At 41.3% G+C, this 23,500-nt stretch overlaps 1 protein-coding gene across 1 annotated transcript in view; it reads left to right on the forward strand.

Annotated features, from left to right (window-relative positions):
- Positions 1–23,500, forward strand: part of MAGI1 (membrane associated guanylate kinase, WW and PDZ domain containing 1) — a 620,740-nt gene that overhangs the window by 525,665 nt on the left and 71,575 nt on the right. Inside the window, exons 11-13 of the mRNA XM_082637692.1 lie at positions 6,223–6,315; positions 12,268–12,450; positions 12,965–13,585. Of these exons, the coding sequence (XP_082493818.1) occupies positions 6,223–6,315; positions 12,268–12,450; positions 12,965–13,585 (897 nt within the window). The remainder of the gene's footprint in view (positions 1–6,222; positions 6,316–12,267; positions 12,451–12,964; positions 13,586–23,500) is intronic.

The raw sequence follows: 23,500 nt of genomic DNA on the forward strand, positions 1-23,500 counted from the left end.
ATCTCCACTCTAATTTAGAAAGGGGCTGCCGTTACATTGGAGAACAGTTCTGATGGTGAAAGAACTACCTTGTGCTCAGTAGCTTTTGCACAGCACCTGGTATCTAAATCCAAACCACTTTTAGCACGTTAAGAGGAGGTGCTGGGTATGAAACTAACTTTTAAGTTTAGGAACATTACATATAAGAATAGAAAACGCTGTTAATTTTCAGTGCTTTTAAAAAATTACAAGTTAGTTCACGCTCTTCACAAAAATACGAACAATTCAGGAGTGGAGAACATTTAAGTTCTCCATTTAAGCCAGTGGAGGCCCTACTGGCTCCCATCCCATTCTCAGCAATAAACACTGTGCAGAAATTTTCTGGGGATGTACAAATATGCATCTTTTTACAAAAAGTAGATTATAATTTATATATATATTAATATATTATGTATTAGTTTTGTGACCTTTTTTTGTCACTTAAATATATTTCTTGCACAAATTTCAATGCTACTTAATATAGATTTACCTTTTTTTAACCTTTAAAATTTTTTTTAAACATCTTTATTGGAGTATAATTGCCTTACGGTGGTGTGTTAGTTTCTGCTGTATAACAAAGTGAATCAGCTATACATATACATATATCCCCATATCTCCTCCCTCTTGCATCACCCTCCCACCCTCTCTATCCAACCCGTCAAGGTGGTCACAAAACACTGAACTGATCTCCCTGTGCTATGCGGCTGCTTCCCACTAGCTATCTGTTTTACATTCGGTAGTGTATATATGTCCATGCCACTCTCTCACTTCGTCCCAGCTTACCCTTCCCCCTCCCCGTGTCCTCAAGTACATTCTCTACATCTGTGTCTTTATTCCTGTCCTGCCCCTAGGTTCTTCAGAACCATTCTTTTTTCTTCTGGATTCCATATATATGTGTTAGTATACGGTATTTGTTTTTCTCTTTCTGACTTACTTCACTCTGTAGGACAGACTCTAGGTCCATCCACCTCACTACAAATAACTCAAGTTTCGTTTCTTTCTATGGTTGAGTAATATTCCACTGTATATATGTGCCACATCTTCTTTATCCACTCATCTGTCAATGGACACTTAGGTTGCTTCCATGTCCTGGCTATTGTAAATAGTGCTGCAGTGAACATTGTGCTGCATGACTCTTTTTGAATGATGGTTTTCTCAGGGTATATGCCCAGTAGTGGGATTGCTGGGTTGTATGGTAGTTCTATTTTTAGTTTTTTAAGGAACTTCCATACTGTTCTCCATAGTGGCTGTATCCATTTACATTCCCACCAACAGTGCAAAAGGGTTCCCTTTTCTCCACACCCTCTCCAGCATTTATTGTTTGTAGATTTTTTGATGATGGCCATTCTGACCAGTGTGAGGTGATACCTCATTGTAGTTTTGATTTGCGTTTCTCTAATGATTAGTGATGTTGAGCATCCTTTCATGTGTTTGTTGGCAATCTATATATCCTCTTTGGAGAAATGTCTATTTAGGTCTTCTGCCCATTTTTGGATTGGGTTGTTTGTTTTTTTGCTATTGAGCTGCATGAGCTGCTTGTATATTTTGGAGATTAATCCTTTGTCAGTTGCTTCATTTGCAAATATTTTCTCCCATTCTGAAGGTTGTCTTTTCATCTTGTTTATAGTTTCCTTTGCTGTGCAAAAGATTTTAAGTTCCATTAGGTCCCATTTGCTTATTTTTGTTTTTATTTCCATTTCTCTAGGAGGTGTGTCAAAAAGGATCTTGCTGTGATTTATGTCATAGAGTGTTCTGCCTGTTTTCCTCTAAGAGTTTTATAGTGTCTGGCCTTACATTTAGGTCTGTAATCCATTTTGAGTTTAATTTTGTGTATGGTGTTAGGGAATGTTCTAATTTCATTCTTTTACATGTAGCTGTCCAGTTTTCCCAGCACCTCTTACTGAAGAGGCTGTCTTTTCTCCATTGTATACTCTTGTCTCCTTTATCAAAGATAAGGTGACCATATGTGCATGGGTTTATCTCTGGGCTTTATATCCTGTTCCACTGATCTATATTTGTGTTTTTGTGCCAGTACCATACTATCTTGATTACTGTAGCTTTGTAGTATAGGCTGAAGACCAGGAGCCTGATTCCTCCAGCTCTGTTTTTTATTCTCAGAATTGCTTTGGCTATTCGAGGTCATTCATGTTTCCATACAAAGTGTGAAATTTTTTGTTCTAGTTCTGTGAAAAATGCCATTGGTAGTTTGATAGGGATTGCTTTGAATCTGTAGATTGCTTTGGGTAGTATAGTCATTTTCACAATGTTGATTCTTCCAATCCAAGAACATAGTATATCTCTCCATGTGTTTGTATCATCTTTGTGTTTGTATCATTTTATCTTCCAGGTCACTTATCCATTCTTCTGCAGTTATTCTGCTATTGATTCTTTCCAGAGAATTTTTAATTTCATTTATTGTGTTGTTCATCATTGTTTGTTTGCTCTTTAGTTCTTCTAGGTCCTTGTTAGATGTTTCTTGTACTTTCTGCATTCTATTTCCAAGATTTTGGATCACTTTACTATCATTACTCTGAATTCTTTTTCAGGTAGACTGCCTATTTCCTCTTCATTTGTTTGGTCTGGTGGGTTTTTACCTTGCTCCTTCATCTGCTGTGTGTTTCTCTGTCTTCTCATTTTGCTAAACTTACTGTGTTTGGGGTCTTCTTTTTGCAGACTGCAGGTTCATAGTTCCTGTTGTTTTTGGTTTCTGCCCCCAATGGCTAAGGTTCGTTCATTGGGTTGTGTATGCTTCCTGGTGGAGGGGACTGGTGCCTGTGTTCTGGTGGATGAGGCTGGATCTTTCTGGTGGACAGAACCACGTCGGTGGTGTGTTTTAGGGTGTCTGTGACCTTATGATTTTAGGCAGCCTCTCTGCTAATGGTGGGGGTGTGTTCCTGTCTTTCTAGTTGTTTGGCATAGGGTGTCCAGCACTGTAGCTTGCTGGTCATTGAGTAGAGCTGGTTCTTAGCGTTGAGATGGAGATCTCTGGGAGAGCTTTCGCCATATGATATTACGCGGAGCCAAGAGGTCTCTTGTGGACCAGTGTCCTGAACTCGGCTCTCCCACCTCAGAGGCACAGCCCTGACACCCGGCTGGAGCACCAAGACCCTGTCAGCCACACGGTTCAGAAGAAAAGGGAGGAAAAAAAAGAAAGAAAGAAGGAAGGAAGAAAGGGAGGGAGGAAATGAAAAGTTATTAAAATAAAAAAAATTTTTAATAAAAAAATATAAAAAATATTTTAAATAAAGGAAGAAAGGAAGAATAGAGCAACCAAACCAAAAAAACAAATCCACCAGTGATAACAAGCGCTAAAAACTATACTGAAAAAAGAAAAAAAAGGGCAGATAGAACCCTAGGACAAATGGTAAAAGCAAAGCTATACAGACAAAATCACACAAAGAAGCATACACATACACACTTACAAAAAGAAAAAAGGGAAAAAAAAGATATCTATATATAAAAAAAAAATGAAGAGAGCGACCAAATCAATAAACAAATCTACCAATGATAATAAACTCTAAATACTAAACTACGATAAACATAAAACCAGAAACAAATTAGATGCAGAAAGCAAACCCCATGTCTACAGTTGCTCCCAAAGTCCACCACCTCAGTTTTGGGATGATTTGTTGTCTATTCAGGTATTCCAAAGATGCAGGGTACATCAAGTTGATTGTGGAGATTTAATCCGCTGCTCCTGAGGCTGCTGGGAGAGATTTCCCTTTCTCTTTGTCCGCACTGGGCTCAGCTTTGGATTTGGCCCTGCCTCTGTGTATAGGTCACCTGAGGGCGTTCCTACAGACAGGACAAGGTTAAAGGAGCAGCTGATTGGGGCCTCTGGCTCTCTCAGGCCGTGGGGAGGGAGGGGTACGGATGCAGGGTGAGCCTGCGGCGGCAGAGGCCAGCGTGACATTGCACCAGCCTGAGGCGTGCCGTGTGCTCTCCCATGGAAGTTGTCCCTGGATCACAGGACCCTGGCAGTGGCGGGCTGCACAGGCTTCCAGGAGGGGAGGTGTGGATAGTGATCTGTGCTTGCACACAGGCTTCTTGGTGGCTGCAGCAGCAGCCTTAGCGTCTCATGCCCGTCTCTGGTGTCCGCGCTGGTAGCCGCGGCTCGCGCCTGTCTCTGGAGCTCGTTTAGGTGACGTTCTGAATCCCCTCTCCTCGCGCACCTTGAAACAGTGGTCTCTTGCCTCTTAGGCAAGTCCAGGCTTTTTCCCGGACTCCCTCCCGGCTAGCTGTGGTGCATTAGCCCCTTCAGGCTGTGTTCACACAGCCAACCCCAGTCCTCTCCCTGGGATCCGACCAAAGCCCAAGCCTCAGCTCCCAGCCCCCGCCCACCCCAGCAGGTGAGCAGACCAGCCTCTCAGGCTGGTGAGTGCCCACCGGTCAGCACCGATCCTCTGTGCGGGAATCTCTCTGCTTTGCCCTCCGCACCCCGTTGCTGCGCTCTCTTCCGTGGCTCCAAAGCTTCCCCCCCGCCCACCCCCAGTCTGTGCCATTGAAGGGGCTTCCTAGTGTGTGGAAACCTTTCCTCCTCCACAGCTCCCTCCCAGAGGTGCAGGTCTCGTCCCTATTCTTTTGTCTCTGTTTATTCTTTTTTCTTTTGCCCTACCCAGGTACGTGGGGAGTGTCTTGCCTTTTGGGAGGTCTGAGGTCTTCTGCCAGCGTTCAGTAGGTGTTCTGTAGGAGTTGTTCCACCTGTAGTTGTATTTCTGATGTATTTGTGGGGAGGAAGGTGATCTCCATGTCTTACTGCTCTACCATCTTGAAGGTTTCCTACCTTGTAATTTTTAATGACTGCATATTATTCCCTTTTATGAATCTCTGCACTTCATGTAGCCATCTATTTATTAATAGGTGCTTAGGTGTTTCCTCATTTTTCATTGCAATCTTTAAAAATAATAGGCTTAGTACCCCTTCAATGTAATATGTGAATATCAGGTATATGAATATCAAGCATAATACTTCTCTTATTATAATATTGAATATAATAAATATAGACCATAGCATGGAAGTTGGCAAACTTTTTCTGTAAATGGCCATATAATAAATACTTTAGGCTTCGCTATTCATACAATCTCTATTAAAACTACTCATCTCTGTCCATATGGTATGAAAACAGCTACAGACTATATGTAAACAAGTGGACATGGCTGTGTTTCAGTAAAACATTATGTGTGAACACTAAAATTTGAAACTCATGTAATTTTCATGTGTTACAAAATATTCTTTTTAGACTTTTTTCAATCATTTAAATATGTAGAAACCATTCTTGGCTTACAAGCTTTATAAAAATAGACATTGGGACCAACTTGGCCTGTAAGTCATAGTTTGACAACCACTGCCATAGACTATATTTTAGAGAGAGTGTGTTTGTATGCGTCTATGTGTGTGTGAGTATACTCACCCATTGAAAAGGTCTCCTTTCTACCTTAATCTCTTTCTATTTAAAATTATTTTTAATTTTTTTATCAGTTTGGGGAATGGGAGTGTACAATTGAAATATGAGTGTTAAAATTGAGTGTACATATACAACTGACTATGTTAGCTTAGCTGGAAAAGTGACTTTGGGGTAGATCTCAAGGGTCACTCATAGTGGGTTATTTCTGGGCCTCCAAAGTGAGTACGACTTAGGACTCAGGAGTTTTAGTAATGGGTCCCATTTGGGTTTGAGAGATGATAGGGGATAGCACCTTAGCAAACTGCTACAACCCACCTTCACTACCCCCAGACAAGCAGGCTTCAGCAGCCCAGCCTAGGTCTAAATTGCATTAGAGAAGTTTCTCCCATATTGGGCCAGCTTTAGTTAACTCTGTATCTTTCCTGATATTTTTTACTTGGTCTCACTTTGTACTGTCCAGACAGACAGACCTGGAGATTTTATTAGTTGTATTTTTATTGGTTGTATTTCTATCCTCAAAGATCTTAGGAGAAAGAGACAGAAACACAAACACACACACACACACACACACACACACACACACACACACAGTGGGAGGGACCTTATTATCCTTAATGGGGTCAGATACCAGTTTCTTTTCATTCGAAGCTCTCTGCTTCTGGTTTTATAGGTTTGGGTAGTTTTATAATTAAGTTTTATAATGAAGAAGAAGGTGAATCCTAAGTAAAGCGACCTACGTAAATAATCTTAAGTAAGCAAGTGGAAGGAAAAACAGCAAACTGTTTCTTGTCTTCTTGTAGAATGGACAGAAGATCATTCATCGCTCGTGCCTCCTCTTATTCCAAACCACCCCCCAAGCAATCCGGAGCAGGCCAGAGAAGCTCCACTTCAGGGTAAAGTGTTTTTATAATTGCATCCTAATTTGGCTCAAATTTTTAATTTTTTTAAAGAAACTTTAAAGAGTGGAATCTTGTAACTCCCAAGTCATTCCAAAGAATTGTTCCTAGACAGTTCTTTGTTGTGGGCTGTCCTGTATGTATTGTAGGACACTGAACAGTGTTCCTGGCCTCTACCCACTAGGTGCCGGGAGAATCCCTCCCACTTTGTGACAGACAAGTCCCCAGATATTGCCAAATGCCCCTGGGTGGGGGGCAAAGTCATCTTAGAGTTGTGAATCCTTGATTTAGAGACCACAGATATTTAATATTGTGTTAAATAAGATACATTGAAAATTCAACACTAGATATTTCAAGATTCTAGTCAACGTATTTGCTTTTGACTAAGATTTTCTTGTAAATGTAAAATGGTTTGATATTATTGTGTTGTAAACTCTAACCTCTATTCTTGCTGCAGTTTTGGCATTTATGCATGTTTTACATCGCTTCATTGGGTCTCACTTATTTACATTCACAAGTAGTATGCATCCCCTACAGAGATTCATTTTTGAAAATTGGAAGCTGCAGAATCTTGCTACTTTCAGGCCTCATTACTCTTAAGGGATAGACAAGGTTTTGGGGTTTTTTGTTTAGTTTTTTTCTTTTAAATAAAAAAAATAGAACAAGCATCATATTTGATAGTGTTGGGGAGTTTGTGTTACAGAACCATGAAAAAAACCTGTAAAATTTGTGTTCCTTCTCTCTACATTTTAAAAGAAATAAATGTGTTAGACATTAAAAGATAAGTAGAATAACTCTTTTCCCTAATTTTCATTCCTCCATTATAATTTTCATAAGAAAAATTGTTTCCCTTTTAGCTGATATTGTCATGAGTTCGGTATTAATATCAACTTATATAAAATAATTTCATTCTTTTCTATGGTGTTAATGGTTTTAATACAGATAGAACATAGAAGATAATAACATATTAATTCATATCAACATGATTGTGGCCTGCTTTGTATTTTTTTAAATATGAAATTCCTCTGCGGCCTCATGTTGTCTTATTTTCCTGCTCATGGTAAGTTAGCTACACTAACTTTTCAGTTCCTTGAACCTCTTTTCAATTCCTTAAATCAGCAGAACTATGGACCACATCAGGGCGTTTGCATATGCTGTTCCCTGTTTGCAGCTGTCTTTTCCTCCCACTGTTTGCTTTGCTAACTTCTACTCATCTAAGGTTTTGCTGGATTCCCCTGTCTTATTCACACTTCCCATCTTAAACTTCTTATTTATAGAATTTAACTGTTGATAATTAGTGTTTATTTGTGTTCAATTATCTAACAGCAGTTTCCTCTTCAGACTTTAAATCCTGTGGAGGCAGGAGACTGGTTTTATTTCCCACTGGGGGATACCCCGAACTAGACCTAATCACCTCTGCTACATTTATTATTGTGTGAAACAACGTATGTACATCCATGATAACCAACCTAGCTTCCTTAAAGAATTGTCTTAGAGATTAAATCAATTAAAGCTTTAAAGTTACAGGTTCTGAGTGCCAAATGCTTAGTGCACCAGCTGAGTTAAGAGTCCGGATGGAATTGATCTCTATTAGGAACTTTATCTCAGATTCTTCTCTTGTTTTAGGCCTTTTTTTCCTTTTCTTTTTTACTTTAGTCCTCTAGGCTCCCATAGTGGTTAGGGTTTGGGAGAGGCTCACTGAACTCCCTGTGGGAACTAGTCATTATTCTGAAAACCCTTCTACTGCATAGTCTCTACATTGATTCTTGTCTTTCAAATATAGTCATATCTTTGGAAATAATGGATACAGAAGCCAGTTTAAATCCATACCCTTTGACTCCAAGCTGCAATTGTGAGAAACATTAAATTGGATATTATCATAATAGGTTACAACTCTGAGTTCCCTGCCTGCTGGTTAAGCATCCTGGTCTACGTTCCTGACAGTACTCTCAGGAAGAAGCTATATAGCTAATAGGGTTAGATTGTTTGGTATTAATTTTGCTGAGTTCACTGCTCAACTAAACTTGCTTCTGATCAAGAGTGTACTTCTCATCCCAGCAAATAATTTTAAAGAGATCTGCTCTTAGGAAGTCTCTCCATCTTTCACCTTATGCTCAGAGAGAGATTTTTGTAGCTGTCCGTTTACCCCACCCACTTCACCACCACCATCATCAAAATAATAGCCTACATTTATTGAGCTCTTTTATGCAGCAGCCACCTCCCTAAGCACTTTACCTATGTTATCTGTCCACAGTTCTTCCTTACAACCATCATGTGAATGGTGAGGTTGGTACCCTCATTACCTCCACTTATGCATCCGACCCTCAGGCAGAGAGAAGTTTAGTAACTTGCCCAAAGCCACACAGCCAGGAAGTAGTAGAGCACAGATTTGAGCACCTAGCTGTCATTAGGAACAGTTTAACTTTTGGCTAACACCTTTTTGTTGTAGTTTTTTGTGGGATACTTCATTGCATAGTCTCGATGTGTGCCATCCAGTTTGGCTGCTACTGGCTACATGTTACCAGTTAAATTCAAGTTCATTACAATTAAAAACTCAAAAATTCAGTTCCTTGGTTCCACTAGCCATGTTTCAAGGGCTCAAGAGCTGTGTGTGACCAGCAGCTGCCATATTGGACAGTGCAGATACAGAGCATTTCCTGCGTCACAGGACGTGCTCTTGGACAGCACTGGTGTAGGGTATTCAAACAGTATTACCAAGAAGAGTGCAGCTTGGCAGAGAAGCAAGCACCTATGGGTTATTCAAGAGTAGATGTTTGGGCTGAGACCCAGAAGATACTGATTCACTGAGTCCAGGGCAGCCCCTAGAAATGAGTACATCTTTAAAAAGTTGCTCAGGTGCGGCTTCCCTAGTGGCGCAGTGGTTGAGAGTCCGCCTGCTGATGCAGGGGACACGGGTTCGTGCCCCGGTCTGGGAAGATCCCACATGCCACGGAGCAGCTGGGCCCGTGAGCCATGGCTGCTGAGCCTGCGCATCCGGAGCCTGTGCTCCCAACGGGAGAGGCCACAACAGTGAGAGGCCCGCGTACCGCAAAAAAAAAAAAAAAAAGTTGCCCAGGTGATCCTCACACATAACCACATCTACAAGTGGTGACTAGTAAAGAGATCAGCATCTCTTAGAAAATGACACGTGCCACAGGGCTGCAGCAGAGAGCTCCACATTCCACTGCTTGTGGGTAGAAAAGCACTTCTTTTCCAAAACTACAGTAACTGATGATCTACCCATACGTAAAACGTAGTAAAACATGCATAAATGTGAAACCCTCTGATCTTCCCTCCCTAGTTAAGTGTTGAAACAGGAAGTCAGTGGTGTAATTTAAAAGTCTTCTTCATGTCTCTTTTAAGCTGAAAACATTCTGAGCTCAAAATATGCTAATGGCTTTAAAACATTTCATTCAGATAATCTGCCGGATACATTTTTACATTTTCTAACTTTGCCTATAATCAGGGTGGGAAACTTACACACTCAACCTCTTTCTGCCTTCTCAACGACACGTTAAATCTCATTTCTTTGCGCTGTTTTTCATTCATTCATTCAACACACATTTTTGGAGTACATACAATGAAACAGGCCGCGTTCTACACGCTGGATATACAAGCAGAAATCCTCATGGGGTTTGCATTTTAGTGTTGTATGTGTGGGCATGGGTAGTGCCCCTCCTGCAAGGGGCTGGGGAGAGGGAGACAAAAGCCCCAACCAATAAGTAAGATGTATACTGTGTGGGATGGTGGTCAATGCTAACAACAAAAATAAAGCAGATAAGGGGGATTGTGAATGTTGAAGGAGGTATTGCAGTTTTTAATACGGTGGACAGAGAAAGCCTCACTGAGAAGGTGATGACTATTGATGTCTTTGCATAAGTGAAATACATTTCCCTTCGAGCTTGCCCCAGTAGCCTCTGCCTCAAGAATGTCTGCTATTCACGTATCCCGAAAAGGAAAATTTGGGGGTTATCTCAACGGTCCTCGATTTTCCATCTAGTAATTACCATAGCAACTGTCTCAGTACAAGCCCTGGCTGCACTTGACATCACCTCCCTGGTGCTCTGGCTGACGACTTCGCATGGTGAATCCTGCTAGGTCTCACCTTTCATTAGCCAAGGTGACAGGGCTGTAGTTTGTCATGCTTCCCACCAGCCTTGGGACTGCTCTAGAGAGGAGGAGGTGAGTGAGCAGACCTGTGACTCCAGGCAATTTAAAACAGCCTTCTTAAGAGCCAGAAACTTTTGAAATGTGCAATTAAATATTGTATGTGTGCCCAGAGACCTTTTAAAAAAGATACAGCTAACCAAAAATAACTGTCCTTCCTGGGTGCCAGCCTCGTAGTGCAGGGGTATATGGAGACATGGAGACTTTTTCTCCTGTTTGTTTGTTTTTTATTTTTATTTATTTATTTATTTGTATAACATTTTTGATAGAAAAGAAATAGGGCAGGGGTTCCCTGGTGGCGCAGTGGTTGAGAGTCCGCCTGCCGATGCAGGGGACGTGGGTTCGTGCCTCGGTCTGGGAAGATCCCACATGCCGCGGAGCGGTTGGGCCCGTGAGCCATGGCCGCTGAGCCTGCGCGTCCGGAGCCTGTGCTCAGCAACGGGAGAGGCCCGCGTACCGCAAAAAAAAAAAAAAAAAAAGAAAGAAAGAAATAGGGCAGGTGGAGAAGCAGTGGCAAGGGCGGGAGATGGGAAATATAATTAAGAGAGTTGAAAGAGTCTGAGCATAGAATGACGGTCACTACCGGGGATAATCAGGGAAATTCCAATGAGCTTCTTAATTACAGAGAAATGCCCAAACCGAATAAAATTTTGGGTTTGTGTACAAAATGTTATTTATGAATGTTATCAAGAAAACTCAATAAAACCTTAGGTAGCATGTTTGGAAGCTGTATGTCTATTAATTTATTTTAAATAAGACGACTGAATTTGGAGCCATCTGGCTCTTGTTACTGTTTTGTTTAGTTTAGGTTTTTTTCTTTTTCCTTAAATATTCTAAGCCACATGTCCTAAACATTTTTTAAATATTAAGTTTTAGCAGCAGACATATCTAGGCAATTCTACAAATTGTTAAAAGATGCAAATGAACAGGAAAAAATCAGGTGAAGTTTAGAATTCAATTCACAGTAGAGTTATGACTCTTTAATTTTTTTTTTTTTTTTTTTTTTTTTTTTTGGTGGTACGCGGGCCTCTCACTGCTGTGGCCTCTCCCATTGTGGAACACAGGCTCCAGATGCGCAGGCTCAGCGGCCATGGCTCACGGGCCCAGCCGCTCCGCGGCATGCGGGATCCTCCCGGACCGGGGCACGAACCCATGTCCCCTTCATCGGCAGGCGGACTCTCAACCACTGCGCCACCAGGGAAGCCCAGACTCTTTAATTTTTTAAATAGTGATTCTCCATTTTTATCAAGTTATTCTTTGTGACTATACTGTGTCTCCTAGTATTATCTATTTAGTTTCAGAATGAATTTTCTGTTTGTCTGAAAGCTAAAGTTTTTGCTTAATTGGTTTTATAAGTGGAAGCCAAGCACAAGGCAATATATTGGAAGCCATACTGGAAAATATAAACTATGACAAAACAGAAGACACCAAGCAAAGACCCACTCCTCTTTCTCTGAAGAACTTCATGTAGTTTGCTATCAAACTACATGCAGTAAAACTAGGGATCCATGTCAGACGATGGACACCAATGTCATCCTTCTCTTACATTTTCTTTTGGATCTTTGTGGTGACACAATATGTACCCTATCCCCCTCCTTACACAAAGGGGCCTAGGAACTCCCTTAGTACTGAAATCAAGAGAGGACTTTCTTAGGGCACCTTTGTGCCCACATGCCCCAGCACAGGAGCTTGGAGAGTTATCTCTAAGTTGTTATCATTTCTTAGTTAATTCATCTTTTCACTCCTGGTGATGTTCCTTATACATTTCTTGTTTTAATCCAGGCAAACCCTTTTTTACACGAAACCCTTCAGAGTTGAAAGGCAAATTCATTCACACGAAGCTGCGGAAAAGCAGTCGTGGCTTTGGCTTCACGGTCGTTGGAGGGGATGAGCCTGACGAGTTTCTGCAGATCAAGAGCTTGGTCCTAGATGGTCCCGCCGCGTTGGACGGCAAGATGGAAACAGGTATGAGACACTACATGGTCCTGTGTGGTCAGGACCAGATGACACCATGATTTCATAAGTTTTAAGTGTCCTTTAGAAACTTGGCGAACGAACAAGGTTCCTGCACTAAGTAAATGCATTCCCTGGTATAAATGAAAAGCTTTGAAGCATTTTAACATTTCTTCATTTTGGGGAACTGTTAGGGTGCTGTTGAGTACAGTAAGGCAGTAATTTACTAAAAATGTAGATCCATCTGAATAAATGAATTCTCATCTTGGTTTTTTATAGTGAGAATTTTTTTTAGAAGAACGCTCCAGTGTTCTTTCAATGATCATTATATTCTCATTAGCAGGGAAGATACTAGATGCTACAAAAATGCCTGATTAGCATAAAATTACTAATAGAAGCAGTCTCTTTGTGCTTTACGGTACTACCCCCAAACAGTTTCAGTTCAGCTTCGTATTGGTAAGATTTGATAGTATAAAATTGATATAACTTTTCTGGGCAGTTTTTTTAACCGTCAACTCTTTTGCAGGAGATGTGATTGTGAGTGTGAACGACACCTGTGTTTTGGGACACACGCATGCACAAGTTGTGAAAATCTTCCAGTCCATTCCCATCGGTGCCAGCGTGGACCTTGAACTCTGCCGAGGTTATCCATTGCCTTTTGACCCAGATGACCCCAACACGAGTTTAGTGACCTCTGTGGCCATTTTGGATAAAGAACCAATTATTGTGAATGGGCAAGAGACCTATGACTCGCCGGCTAGTCACAGTAGTAAAACAGGCAAAGTCAATGGCATGAAGGACGCCAGGCCAAGCAGCCCTGCAGACGTGGCTTCAAACGGTTCCCATGGTTACCCCAATGACACTGTCTCTTTGGCTTCCTCCATAGCCACTCAGCCAGAACTCATAACTGTTCATATAGTCAAAGGGCCAATGGGCTTTGGTTTTACTATTGCGGACAGTCCTGGGGGTGGCGGCCAAAGAGTGAAACAGATTGTCGACAGTCCCAGGTGCCGAGGCCTGAAGGAAGGGGATCTTATAGTGGAAGTTAATAAGAAGAACGTGCAGGCTCTGACTCACAACCAAGTTGTGGACATGCTGATCGAATGTCCAAAAGGAAGTGAGGTCACGTTGTTAGTGCAACGAGGAGGTATGTAGATTTATTATCTTTCATTGGTTTTAAACCCAAATCCATTGTTGTACTTACTGGTTATCAGGTAGCTAATTGGGGCTTTCTGAATGTCTGTTCCTTTAAGATCATTTTTATTTAAATATTGGGAAATGCATTCAAAATGCCTTCTGATTTCTCTAAATGCTAGCCTCTTTAGAATAAAGGTTATGTTTATACTTTATGTATTTATAGAAAGGGAGATGCAGCTAGAGTGATACTGTTACCAAAAGTGGGGTCTGGCTGCTTGCCACTCAAAAGCTAATAAAAAGGCAAGGTTGGTGGAAAGGAAAGTTTGTTTTATTTCAGGGGCGGGCAGCCTGGGGGGAGGGTGGACTCATGTCCAAAGGCCAATTCCCTCCCAGCAGACAGTCAGTGGGCAAGAGTTTTTATAGCCAGAGGGAGAGGGTTACATGCAGAAACAGCACAGTCAGCTCTGACAGTCGTCTTGAAATTGGCCAAGCAGTGGTCTGATCAGTGTCATCTTGATTGTTTCACGTACAGTTAGTCTTCAGTTCCAGGGTCAGTTTGTTCCCATTTCTTTGAGACCAGTTCTCAGAATTGTGGCAGCTTCTGTCATGGCTGCAGTCTGGTCATCATGTAGTTAGCTTCTTCCACCTGGTGTGGGTTTCTGTATCTACAAACCAGCTCAAAGGATATGGCTGTGAATGTTTAGCCCTTGAGAAGGAACTAAAGGTCCCTGACTTTGCTTAATGACTAAACTGTTATTATTTGGTTCTGTTTGACTGTTTTCCTTAGCTTCTGCATTTTCTTACTTCTCTGATTAAAGTTATTCTTTGAGTAGAGTTTTTCTACAGACAAAAGGCAGGTGGAGGACATGGCGTGGAAAGGACCATAGGGTCCTGCTCTGTTTCAATACCTTTAAATGTAAATCAGACTGTGCCTTTTAAAACCCATTAAGCTTTGAAAACCTTTATCTTTTAAGTCTCCTGGACCTGGTCAACACAGTGTGCATGCAAAACGTGGCTCTCAGCCACTCTTCCAGCCTCATCTCACACTCCTCTCCCTTCCTCACTGTGCTTGGCCACCTGGCTTCTTTTCTGTAGTGCCTTCACTACTCTAAGTCCTTCTGTCTCAGGGCCTTTGCACTTTCTGTTTACACTGCTTGGAAGACTCTTTTCCCCAGCTCTTCACTTGGCTGGCTCAGTCTCATTCAGGGCTCCTCCTGAGAGAGGGCTTCTCTGATTCCTTATCTAAAGTAGCCCCCAGCACTCCTATGTAATCTCTGCTGCATCACCCCATTTCTTAATAGCTTTTATCATGATCATTATTATCACAAGCCATTGTTTTGTATATTTACTTCTTTTTCTTCCTCTCTCTTTTTCTTTTTTTTTATTGGAGTGTAGTTTTTAAAATTTTTATTGGAGTATAGTTGATTTACAATGTTATGTCAGTTTCAGGCATACCGCAAAGTGAATCTGTTATACATATACATATGTCCACTCTTTTTTAGATTCTTTTCCCATATAGGTTATAACAGAGTATTGAGTAGAGTTCCCTGTGCTGTATAGTAGGTCCTTATTGTTTGTCTACTTTATATATAGTAGAGTGTATATGTCAATCCCAATCTTCCAATTTATCCCTCCCCCAACCTTACCCCCAGGAATCATAAGTTTATTTTCTACATCTGTAAATCTATTTCTGTTTTGTAGATAAGTTCATTTGTACCCTTTTTTTAGATTCCACGTATGAGCGATATCATATGATATTTGTCTTTCTCTGACTTCACTCAGTGTGACAATCTCTAGGTCCATCCAAGTTGCTGCAAATGGCATTATTTCGTTCTTCTTTATGACTAATATTCCATTGTATATATGTACCACATCTTCTTTATCCATCCTCTGTTGATGGGCATTTAGGTTGTTTCCGTGTCCTGGCTATCGTAAATAGCACTGCAATGAACATTGGGGTGTGTGTATCTTTTTTTTTTTTTCTTTTTTTTTTTTTGCAGTATGCGGGCCTCTCACTGTTGTGGCCTCTCCCATTGCGGAGCACAGGCTCCGGACGTGCAGGCCCAATGGCCATGGCTCACGGGCCCAGCCGCTCCGCGGCATGTGGGATCCTCCCAGACCAGGGCACAAACCCGTGTCCCCTGCATCGTCAGGCAGACTCTCAACCGCTGCGCCACCAGGGAAGCCCGTGTGTATCTTTTTGAATTATGTTTTTCTCCAGATATATGCCCAAGAGTGGGATTGCTGGATCAGATGGTAGCTCTATTTTTAGTTTTTTAAGGAACCTGAATACTGTTCTCCATAGTGGCTCTACCAGTTTACATTCCCACCAACAGTGTAGGAGGGTTCCCTTTACTCTCTCTTTTTCATTCGAATATAAGCTCCATAAAGCCAGAGCCCACCTCTTCATGTTGACAGCTGTATCCCCAGTACTTAACACAGTACCTGACTCCCGCTAGGTGTTTATGAATGAATAGGTAATGAATAAATGAATGGATACGTGATTATTTATACTTGGCAGCAACAATGGCTCCACCAATCGTATTAAAAAACATCTCAGCATGAAGGGGTTAAGGATCTCAGAGAAATGGGGTATTCTAAATCCTGAGACAATTGGCTTTCTTTCCCCTGCCAGCAACCCCCCACCTCTGCGCCACCGGAACTCCCAGGACCTCACACTGAGAAACGTTTTCCGTCTGTTGAAATGTCTTGCTCCTGGGTCTGTGTTTGTGACTAATCTTGATTGATCACCTCCCACAATGGGCCTGAGTTTGATCATTTCCTTGACCCTTGCCAATAGGATATGTTTCATGCACAGAGTATTCTGACCCTCTGAAAAGAGATCAGGACCCAGACTTTTATTTCCTCTCGGTTTCATTGAGACAGAAAAACTTGTTTATGTCGCAACAACCATGTCCTCGGGCTCTCGTGAAGCTGTGTGTTCTGTGATCAAAATGATTGGAGTTGTGGGAAGGAAATCCAAAATTCAGAACTGTCTGAGTGAATCACAGTGCTCAGTCCACCCTTCTTGAACAGGTGTAAAACCCATTTGCAGATTTTTTTTTTTTTGGCAGAATTTTTTTTTAAGTTATTTCTACCAATAAAATTTTGAAGCTTCTTCTTGTACCTAGACCACTTGACTGCACAGACCATTTTGTTTTAAGCAGTGACCAAGATGTGGTAGGAAGTGACTTGAGGTTAAGGATGAGGAGGAGAGGGAGAGGGTGGGGGGATGGCACCTGCACGTACAGACCAGCGAGCAGCTTACAGAGTGCTTTTCAAACCTACACACACCTCTCATGTCATTTTTACCACATCCCTGAAAAGGAAGGTACCAGCCAACAGTAGGATTGAGAAGTTCGCCTGGATTCTTTGGTTTCCAGTCTAGTGCTCTCCCCTACTTAACCCTGAACACCACTGATTTTTGCACAATTGCTGGTTTCAGTGGCCGGCAACTTGGAAACTTTTAAATAGTTCTTGGTACATCAGGGCATCTCTGATTCAGCCGCTGCTCATTTGACATCATAAATCACCCTGCTCTCCTTCTTCATTTATTTGCTCCTTCGTTTCTTTTGTCATTTTGTTCACTTTTTCTTTTCCATTCAGTTCACTTTTAAGGAGACCAAAAAGTAAAGTCTCATTGTAATTTACTAACTTACAGTGGTTACTGGAGCCATATTGTAATGAATTTGCCCAAATTAGCAAACAACTCATAAAAATATACCACTTGATTTCAAATATGTTTACATTTTCTCTTCTTAATTCCTAAGACCTTCTTTTGGTTAATGCCATTATATTTTATAACATTAAATTAATAAGGGAAGATCCAGAATATATTGCCACATTAGTCAACATCTACATAGTTTATTCCAGAACCTGAGTAATTTAAAATCACTGTAACATCAGCAGTCTTTAAAATATGCCATATGTCTTATGTTTGATTTATGTGTCAGATAGAAGGTTTGTACATCTGCACTTGGCAAGCTAACACCAGCTACTATTAATCTTTCTAGAAAGCATATAAATGTACTTGTTTCTGCCATACGTCAGTTACTTGAATTGGGGCTGGCATTTTAATCATTCCTCTTGTGTGATGGGGGTGTAAATGAGAAGATTTGATGATCATTTAAGATAGTGGCTAGGTTAAATGAGAAAGTAAATGACCACTTCACTGATTCTTTCTAATGAATCTTATTTCCGTCATAACTCCTGGTAAGCAGGTTGATAAACTCATTAAGTCTACACCTCTCTTGATTCTCAGGAATAAATATCTCAAAGGTGGGGCTTTCTATGCTTTAAAGAACTAGTCTTTTCTACTTTGGGGCAGAACTTAGCTGCATTTGTATTTTGGTTTTCACTCTTAACTCCCAAGCTCATTTTTTATTTTTGTTCTGGTCGAAATCAGGTGCATTTTGGTTTTTAGCATTTTTTTTTTTCTTTAATCCCCCTCCCACCAATGGAAGTAAGCAGAGGTTGAAATATCATTTGTAAATTTCTGGAGACAGTTTCCTAGGTCAGGCTTGGGCTTGCTGGGCATGTCTATCCATAACCCTGGCAGCCGGGACCATTACTTATTTGTTTACAAGTGTCTTCTTTATAAACATGTCCGTGCCTATGGATGTCACTCAAGTTCTTAAAGGGCAGCGCCTCCTTCCTGTGCCTGGCTGCCCATCTTCCCATGGTAAGTCCTTTCCTCCTTCTCCCTCTGCTGGCCAGTAAGGAGAATGCCTTTTATTTTTCTTAATTTTTCACATGACATTTGCATTCAGACAGCCCATCACCTGACACCAGTGTGAGTCTAGAGGCTTTTTTAAGCGTTTGGAAAATCATGCTAGAAGGTGATTACTATTGTTTTGAATATATTTTTTTTAATTTACAAAAGATGTAGAATTTGTTCCATAAAGCTTTTACTTTAAAAGAGGGAGTGGGACTTCCCTGGTGGTGAGTGGTTAAGACTTTGCCTTCCAATGCAGGGGTTACGAGTTGGATCCCTGGTCAGGGAGCTAAGATCACACATGCCTCGCAGCCAAAACAAAACATAAAACAGAAGCAATATTGTAACAAATTCAGACTTCCCTAGTGGCACAGTGGTTGGGAGTCCACCTGCCAATGCAGGGGACATGGGTTCGATCCGTGGTCTGGGAGAATCCCACATGCCACAGAGCAACTAAGCCTGTGCACCACAACTACTGAGCCTGTGCTCTGGAGCCCGCAAGCCACAACTACTGAGCCTGCGTGCCACAACTACTGAAGCCTCTGCGCCTAGAGCCTGTGCTCTGCAACAAGAGAAGCTACCACAATGAGAAGCCCGCGCATTGCAATGAAGAATATCCCCCACTCACTGCAACTAGAGGAAGCCCATGTGCAGCAATGAAGACCCAACACAGCCAAAAATAATTAATTTAAAAAAATATTGTAACAAATTCAATAAAGACTTTAAAAATGGTTTTAAAAAAAAAAGAAAGAAAAAGAAAAGGGATTATATTGGGACTTCCCTGGTGGCACAGTGGATAAGACTCCCAGCTCCCAATGCAGGGGGCCCAGGTTCGATCCCTGGTTGGGAAACTAGATCCCACATGCATGCTGCAACTAAGTCTGTGAGCCACAACTAAGGAGCCCACCTGCCGCAACTAAGACCCCACGCGACCAAATAAATAAATAATTTTTTAAAGGGGATTATATTATATGTAGCATAACTACCTGTGCCCCCTGTGTATTTTGTATATTTGGCTAATTTATACCTAGTAGGAGGTATGACACTCTTGAAGATCTCGTTTGGGGTGGAGTCAGAATACTCTGGGTTTTTTTTTTTTTTTTTTTTTTTTTTTTGCGTTACGCGGGCCTCTCACTGTTGTGGCCTCTCCCGTTGCGGAGCACAGGCTCCAGACGTGCAGGCCCAGCGGCCATGGCTCACAGGCCCAGCCGCTCCGCGGCATGTGGGATCTTCCCGGACCGGGGCATGAACCCGTATCCCCTGCATTGGCAAGCGGACTCTCAACCACTGCGCCACCAGGGAAGCCCAGAATACTCTGTTTTAAAAGACAATTTGGAATACTTTATGAAAGTGGAGAATGTGTGTTTTACTTTAGAGAGAAAAAGTGTACTGAAGAAAAAGCTGAACTAGAGGTTCCAGGAGCCCGCCTCTAGTTCAAACTGTGCCCATAGGTCCTCTGTACCTCTGACTGGGTTACAACTCTTGCCCTGAGACTCATTTCTTTATCCAAATAAATGGATATTTTGCACTATCTCATCTTTAGGGTGACCCCTGCTAACTCCAACTTTATGCCAAAAAATGGCCTCATTGATGTGTAAGGGAAAGACCACAAGATTGAGAGTCAGACAGTGCGAGTTTAAATTACAACTCCTGCTTTTATTCCCTTTGTGACCTTAGGCAAGTCATCTGAAAAAAGGTAGCATTTGTGCCAATTCCTGACCTAGAAGCAGTCACATGATAAATCAGTGGTGTTTTACTGATATCCCCTAGTATCAGAAGCCACTGGGTATGGTGGGTTTCTTTTTTAAAAAAGAAAAAGCAAACTCTAGCATGTACCTGCAGAATTTTAATTTCAGTGCATGATGAGCAGGCACCTGTATTTTTTTTGGAAGCTGCACTGGCAATGCTGATGTAAAATCAGAATTGCAATCAGTTTTAGTCTTCTGCTCTCGTGGTCCCTTCTCATTTTGATTCTGTGACATATAACTTGAGAGTGAAATAAGTTTATAACTTAACAGTTATTTTCATTTCTAAGTAATTTCTTCTTTTAAAGTCCGATTTCTAAGCAACAGATTTCTCCATCTTCTCTAAGATCCATTGCAGCTCCCAAATTTGATATTTTTCTACTTCAGAGGAGGATAGAAAGGAAGACTTGGGCTCAGAGATGCTTCTTTTGAGCACAACTCTCCAGTGGCTTTTACTGATCACAACAGAATTAGAAGTGATGCTTTGTATACTGAGTGCTCTTGTCAGGGTACTAAGTAATTTTAGGATCTGGATATAAAGTAATGAAATGTTAGGATTCCTGGAGGGGAGGACTATATCCACCTTGCATTTTTGTATCCCTGGCATGTCATGGGGAACCTGGCATGTGATAAGGTCTTAGTAAATACTAGCTGGATAAATTAAACTTTCTCTGCAAGTCACATTAGAAAATTAATTATATAGTTTTGTAGTCACTCTTCATAACTTCAGAAAGATAAAAAGATGTTAAAAGGCAAAATGAAATATGAAAATCATGGTAGTGATAGTAATAATGTTACTATAATCATTGATTACTTACTATGTACCAGGATTGTAACCATGGTACAAGCAATACATGCATGTACACACAGGCGGAAATAAAACCTCACAGCATCCCACTCTTGTGACCATGTTGGAACCATCCGTTTACAGTGTGATTCTGAATAGGACCCTGTGGGAAATGAAGGCAGTGATTAGTAGGAAAAAAAAAAAAAAGAATTGAAGGAATTGCTTTTGTTGTAGATGTTGAGATTCCACAGCTGAATTTGCTTAGTATAAAGCAAAAGAGAAATTTCTGGTTTAGTTGGGAAGCATGTATAAGACTCCTCCTTGCTTAAAGCATTTGTAATACATAAAAACATTAAATGCTTCTGCAATGTGCCAGGTGTAGTTGGTTCTAAACATTTTACATATCATAATTCAGGAGCCCTCTGAGGTGACTAAAACCTTACCTCCACTTTAGAGGAGAGGGTGCTGAGCCCCAGAGAAGCTTAGTGATTTACCCAGAATCACACAGCTGATTAATGCAAGCTAGGATTTGAACCCAGGAATTCTAGTTCCAGAGACCGATCTCTTACCCACTATGCTACGCAGCCTCCTGGCTTGTAGATGAAAAGCTCCAATACCGTTAAGGAGTACATCTTATACATGAAAGAATGAGTAAGGTCTGAAGTCTGTGGCAAATTAATGCCACTTAATTTTCATCCAAATTTACTGATGATAGTTCATTAAATCGTCATCGATCCACACAGGGAAAGCAATATCTAATATCATCATCCAAGCACAGGATTAGCATTAGCTCTTCTTTGCGTGTGTTTTTCCACGTCTGAAATGATGCAAAACCATCATAATTAGAACCGCGCTGCCGGAGAGTTAAACATGGGTGATCAGGTGCCTTTTTTCTCTTTGACCTCTGGTCATGGACTGGAGAATGAATTGCAAATTGCACTGCTTAAGTGTTTGACTGCCAGAATCTCTTCAGTTGAGCTTCAGGGCCTCGGAAAGGAGAGTTCAGGTTGCTGGCAGAGTGGTATCCTAATGGTGGTGGGGTCTGTGTATTCACATCAGCACATCCCATCTATTCCCCCTCCTCTGTCGTGTCATCCTCCCACCTCTTCCCCGGCCTCTGCCATCCATCATGTGGCACCTGGCCTTGCTGTGGCCTTGCAACAGGTCTCAAGGCTTCCTCTAGTCCATTCTCCGGCTAGAGTGATTTAAAGTCAATTGGATCCAGTCGCTGCTCATGTCAGGATGACGTCCCATCATTCAGAGTAAAGTCCAAAGTCCTGTGTCACAGACAAGCACTTGCTCTTTCTTCTGTCTGTATTTCCTGTCACAGAGAGCCACAGAGCTTTCTAACTCCTGTCCTTGAGGCTTCTGCTCAAAGGTCCTTTCCTTCAAGAAGCCTGCTCTGACCGCTCCGTAGAAAAGAAAACAGTGTCCACCGCCATCATGCTCTGCTCTGTCCTTCTTTCTCAGGCCATGGAGGCTTCCTTGTGGTCTCTGTGAGAGTAGGGACTGGGTCTCAATCATTATTTGATCCCCACCACCTAAAATCATGCCTGGCACATTGTAGGTCTTCAGAAAATCATCTATATTGAAGGAAAACTATGAATTAATGCAAGGCCCTTTGTGTTCATAAATGTTCATCATCCTTTAGAGAACTTTCTGGGATGAGAGCTTATCATGAGAGCTGGGGAAACAGGCAGCAGGAGATGGACCACCTCGAAAATCACACAGCATGAAGGTGAGACAGCCTGACTTCCAACCCAGTTTTGTTGGCCTGTAAAGCCCATGCCCTCTGTCACAGGCTGTTCTAAATGACAAGGAAAAAATGATACAGATAAACTTATATACAAAACAGAAATAGACCCACAGACATAGAAAACAAACTCAAGGTTACCAAACACAACATTGTAAATCAACTCTACTTCAATAAAAATAAATAAATAAATGGCAAGGAAATGCATTTCATGGCAGTGGATCATGTTGGTCCAATTAAGCCTGTTCTCCAGGTCCAGTGCAGTAGTCACTATCCACATGTGGCTATTTAATTAAAGCTAAATACGATGTAAAATTTAGTCCAACTAGCCACGTTTCAAGAACCGAATAGCCACATGTGGCCAATGGCTGCCATATTGGACAGTGCAGTTATAGAACCTTTCCACCCTCATAGAAAATGCTGTTGGACAGTGCTGCTCGAGAGATTTTGGTTATTTTGCCCTCAAAAGTGATATGTTGCATGTCCTTTATTTTACCCTTTCTCTTATATGCCTTTGATAGAAGAAAAATATGGAATTGAAGGCAACTTTATAGTTAATACATTTCTTTTTATACAGATCATGATAATAATAGGTCCTATTTATTAAATTCTTTCCATGTGTAGGTACTACTCTAAGCTCTTTACATGTGTTAACTGGATGTTAGGGGGTCACAAGGAATTGAGACTCAGAGAACGTGAAAGACTTGTGAAGTGTTAGCACTTGGGTGATCTGCTCTGTCCTAATCCTGAGACAGCTCATCAACTTTTAAGGGGATTATAGGTCTTCCACCTGGCCAGGAAGCATCTCATCTTTAATCCTGGACTGAGGTTAAGGAGCTTAACTTAAATTATTTTATTATGTAAAGTATCTTTACTCTAAAAAGAGGAAGAAACTTTTTTATTGAATTTTATTTTATTTTTTTAAT

This window comes from Mesoplodon mirus (assembly GCF_964341445.2).
Source record: "Mesoplodon mirus genome assembly, chromosome: 12".
In the NCBI taxonomy this organism is placed as follows: Eukaryota; Metazoa; Chordata; class Mammalia; order Artiodactyla; family Ziphiidae; genus Mesoplodon; species Mesoplodon mirus.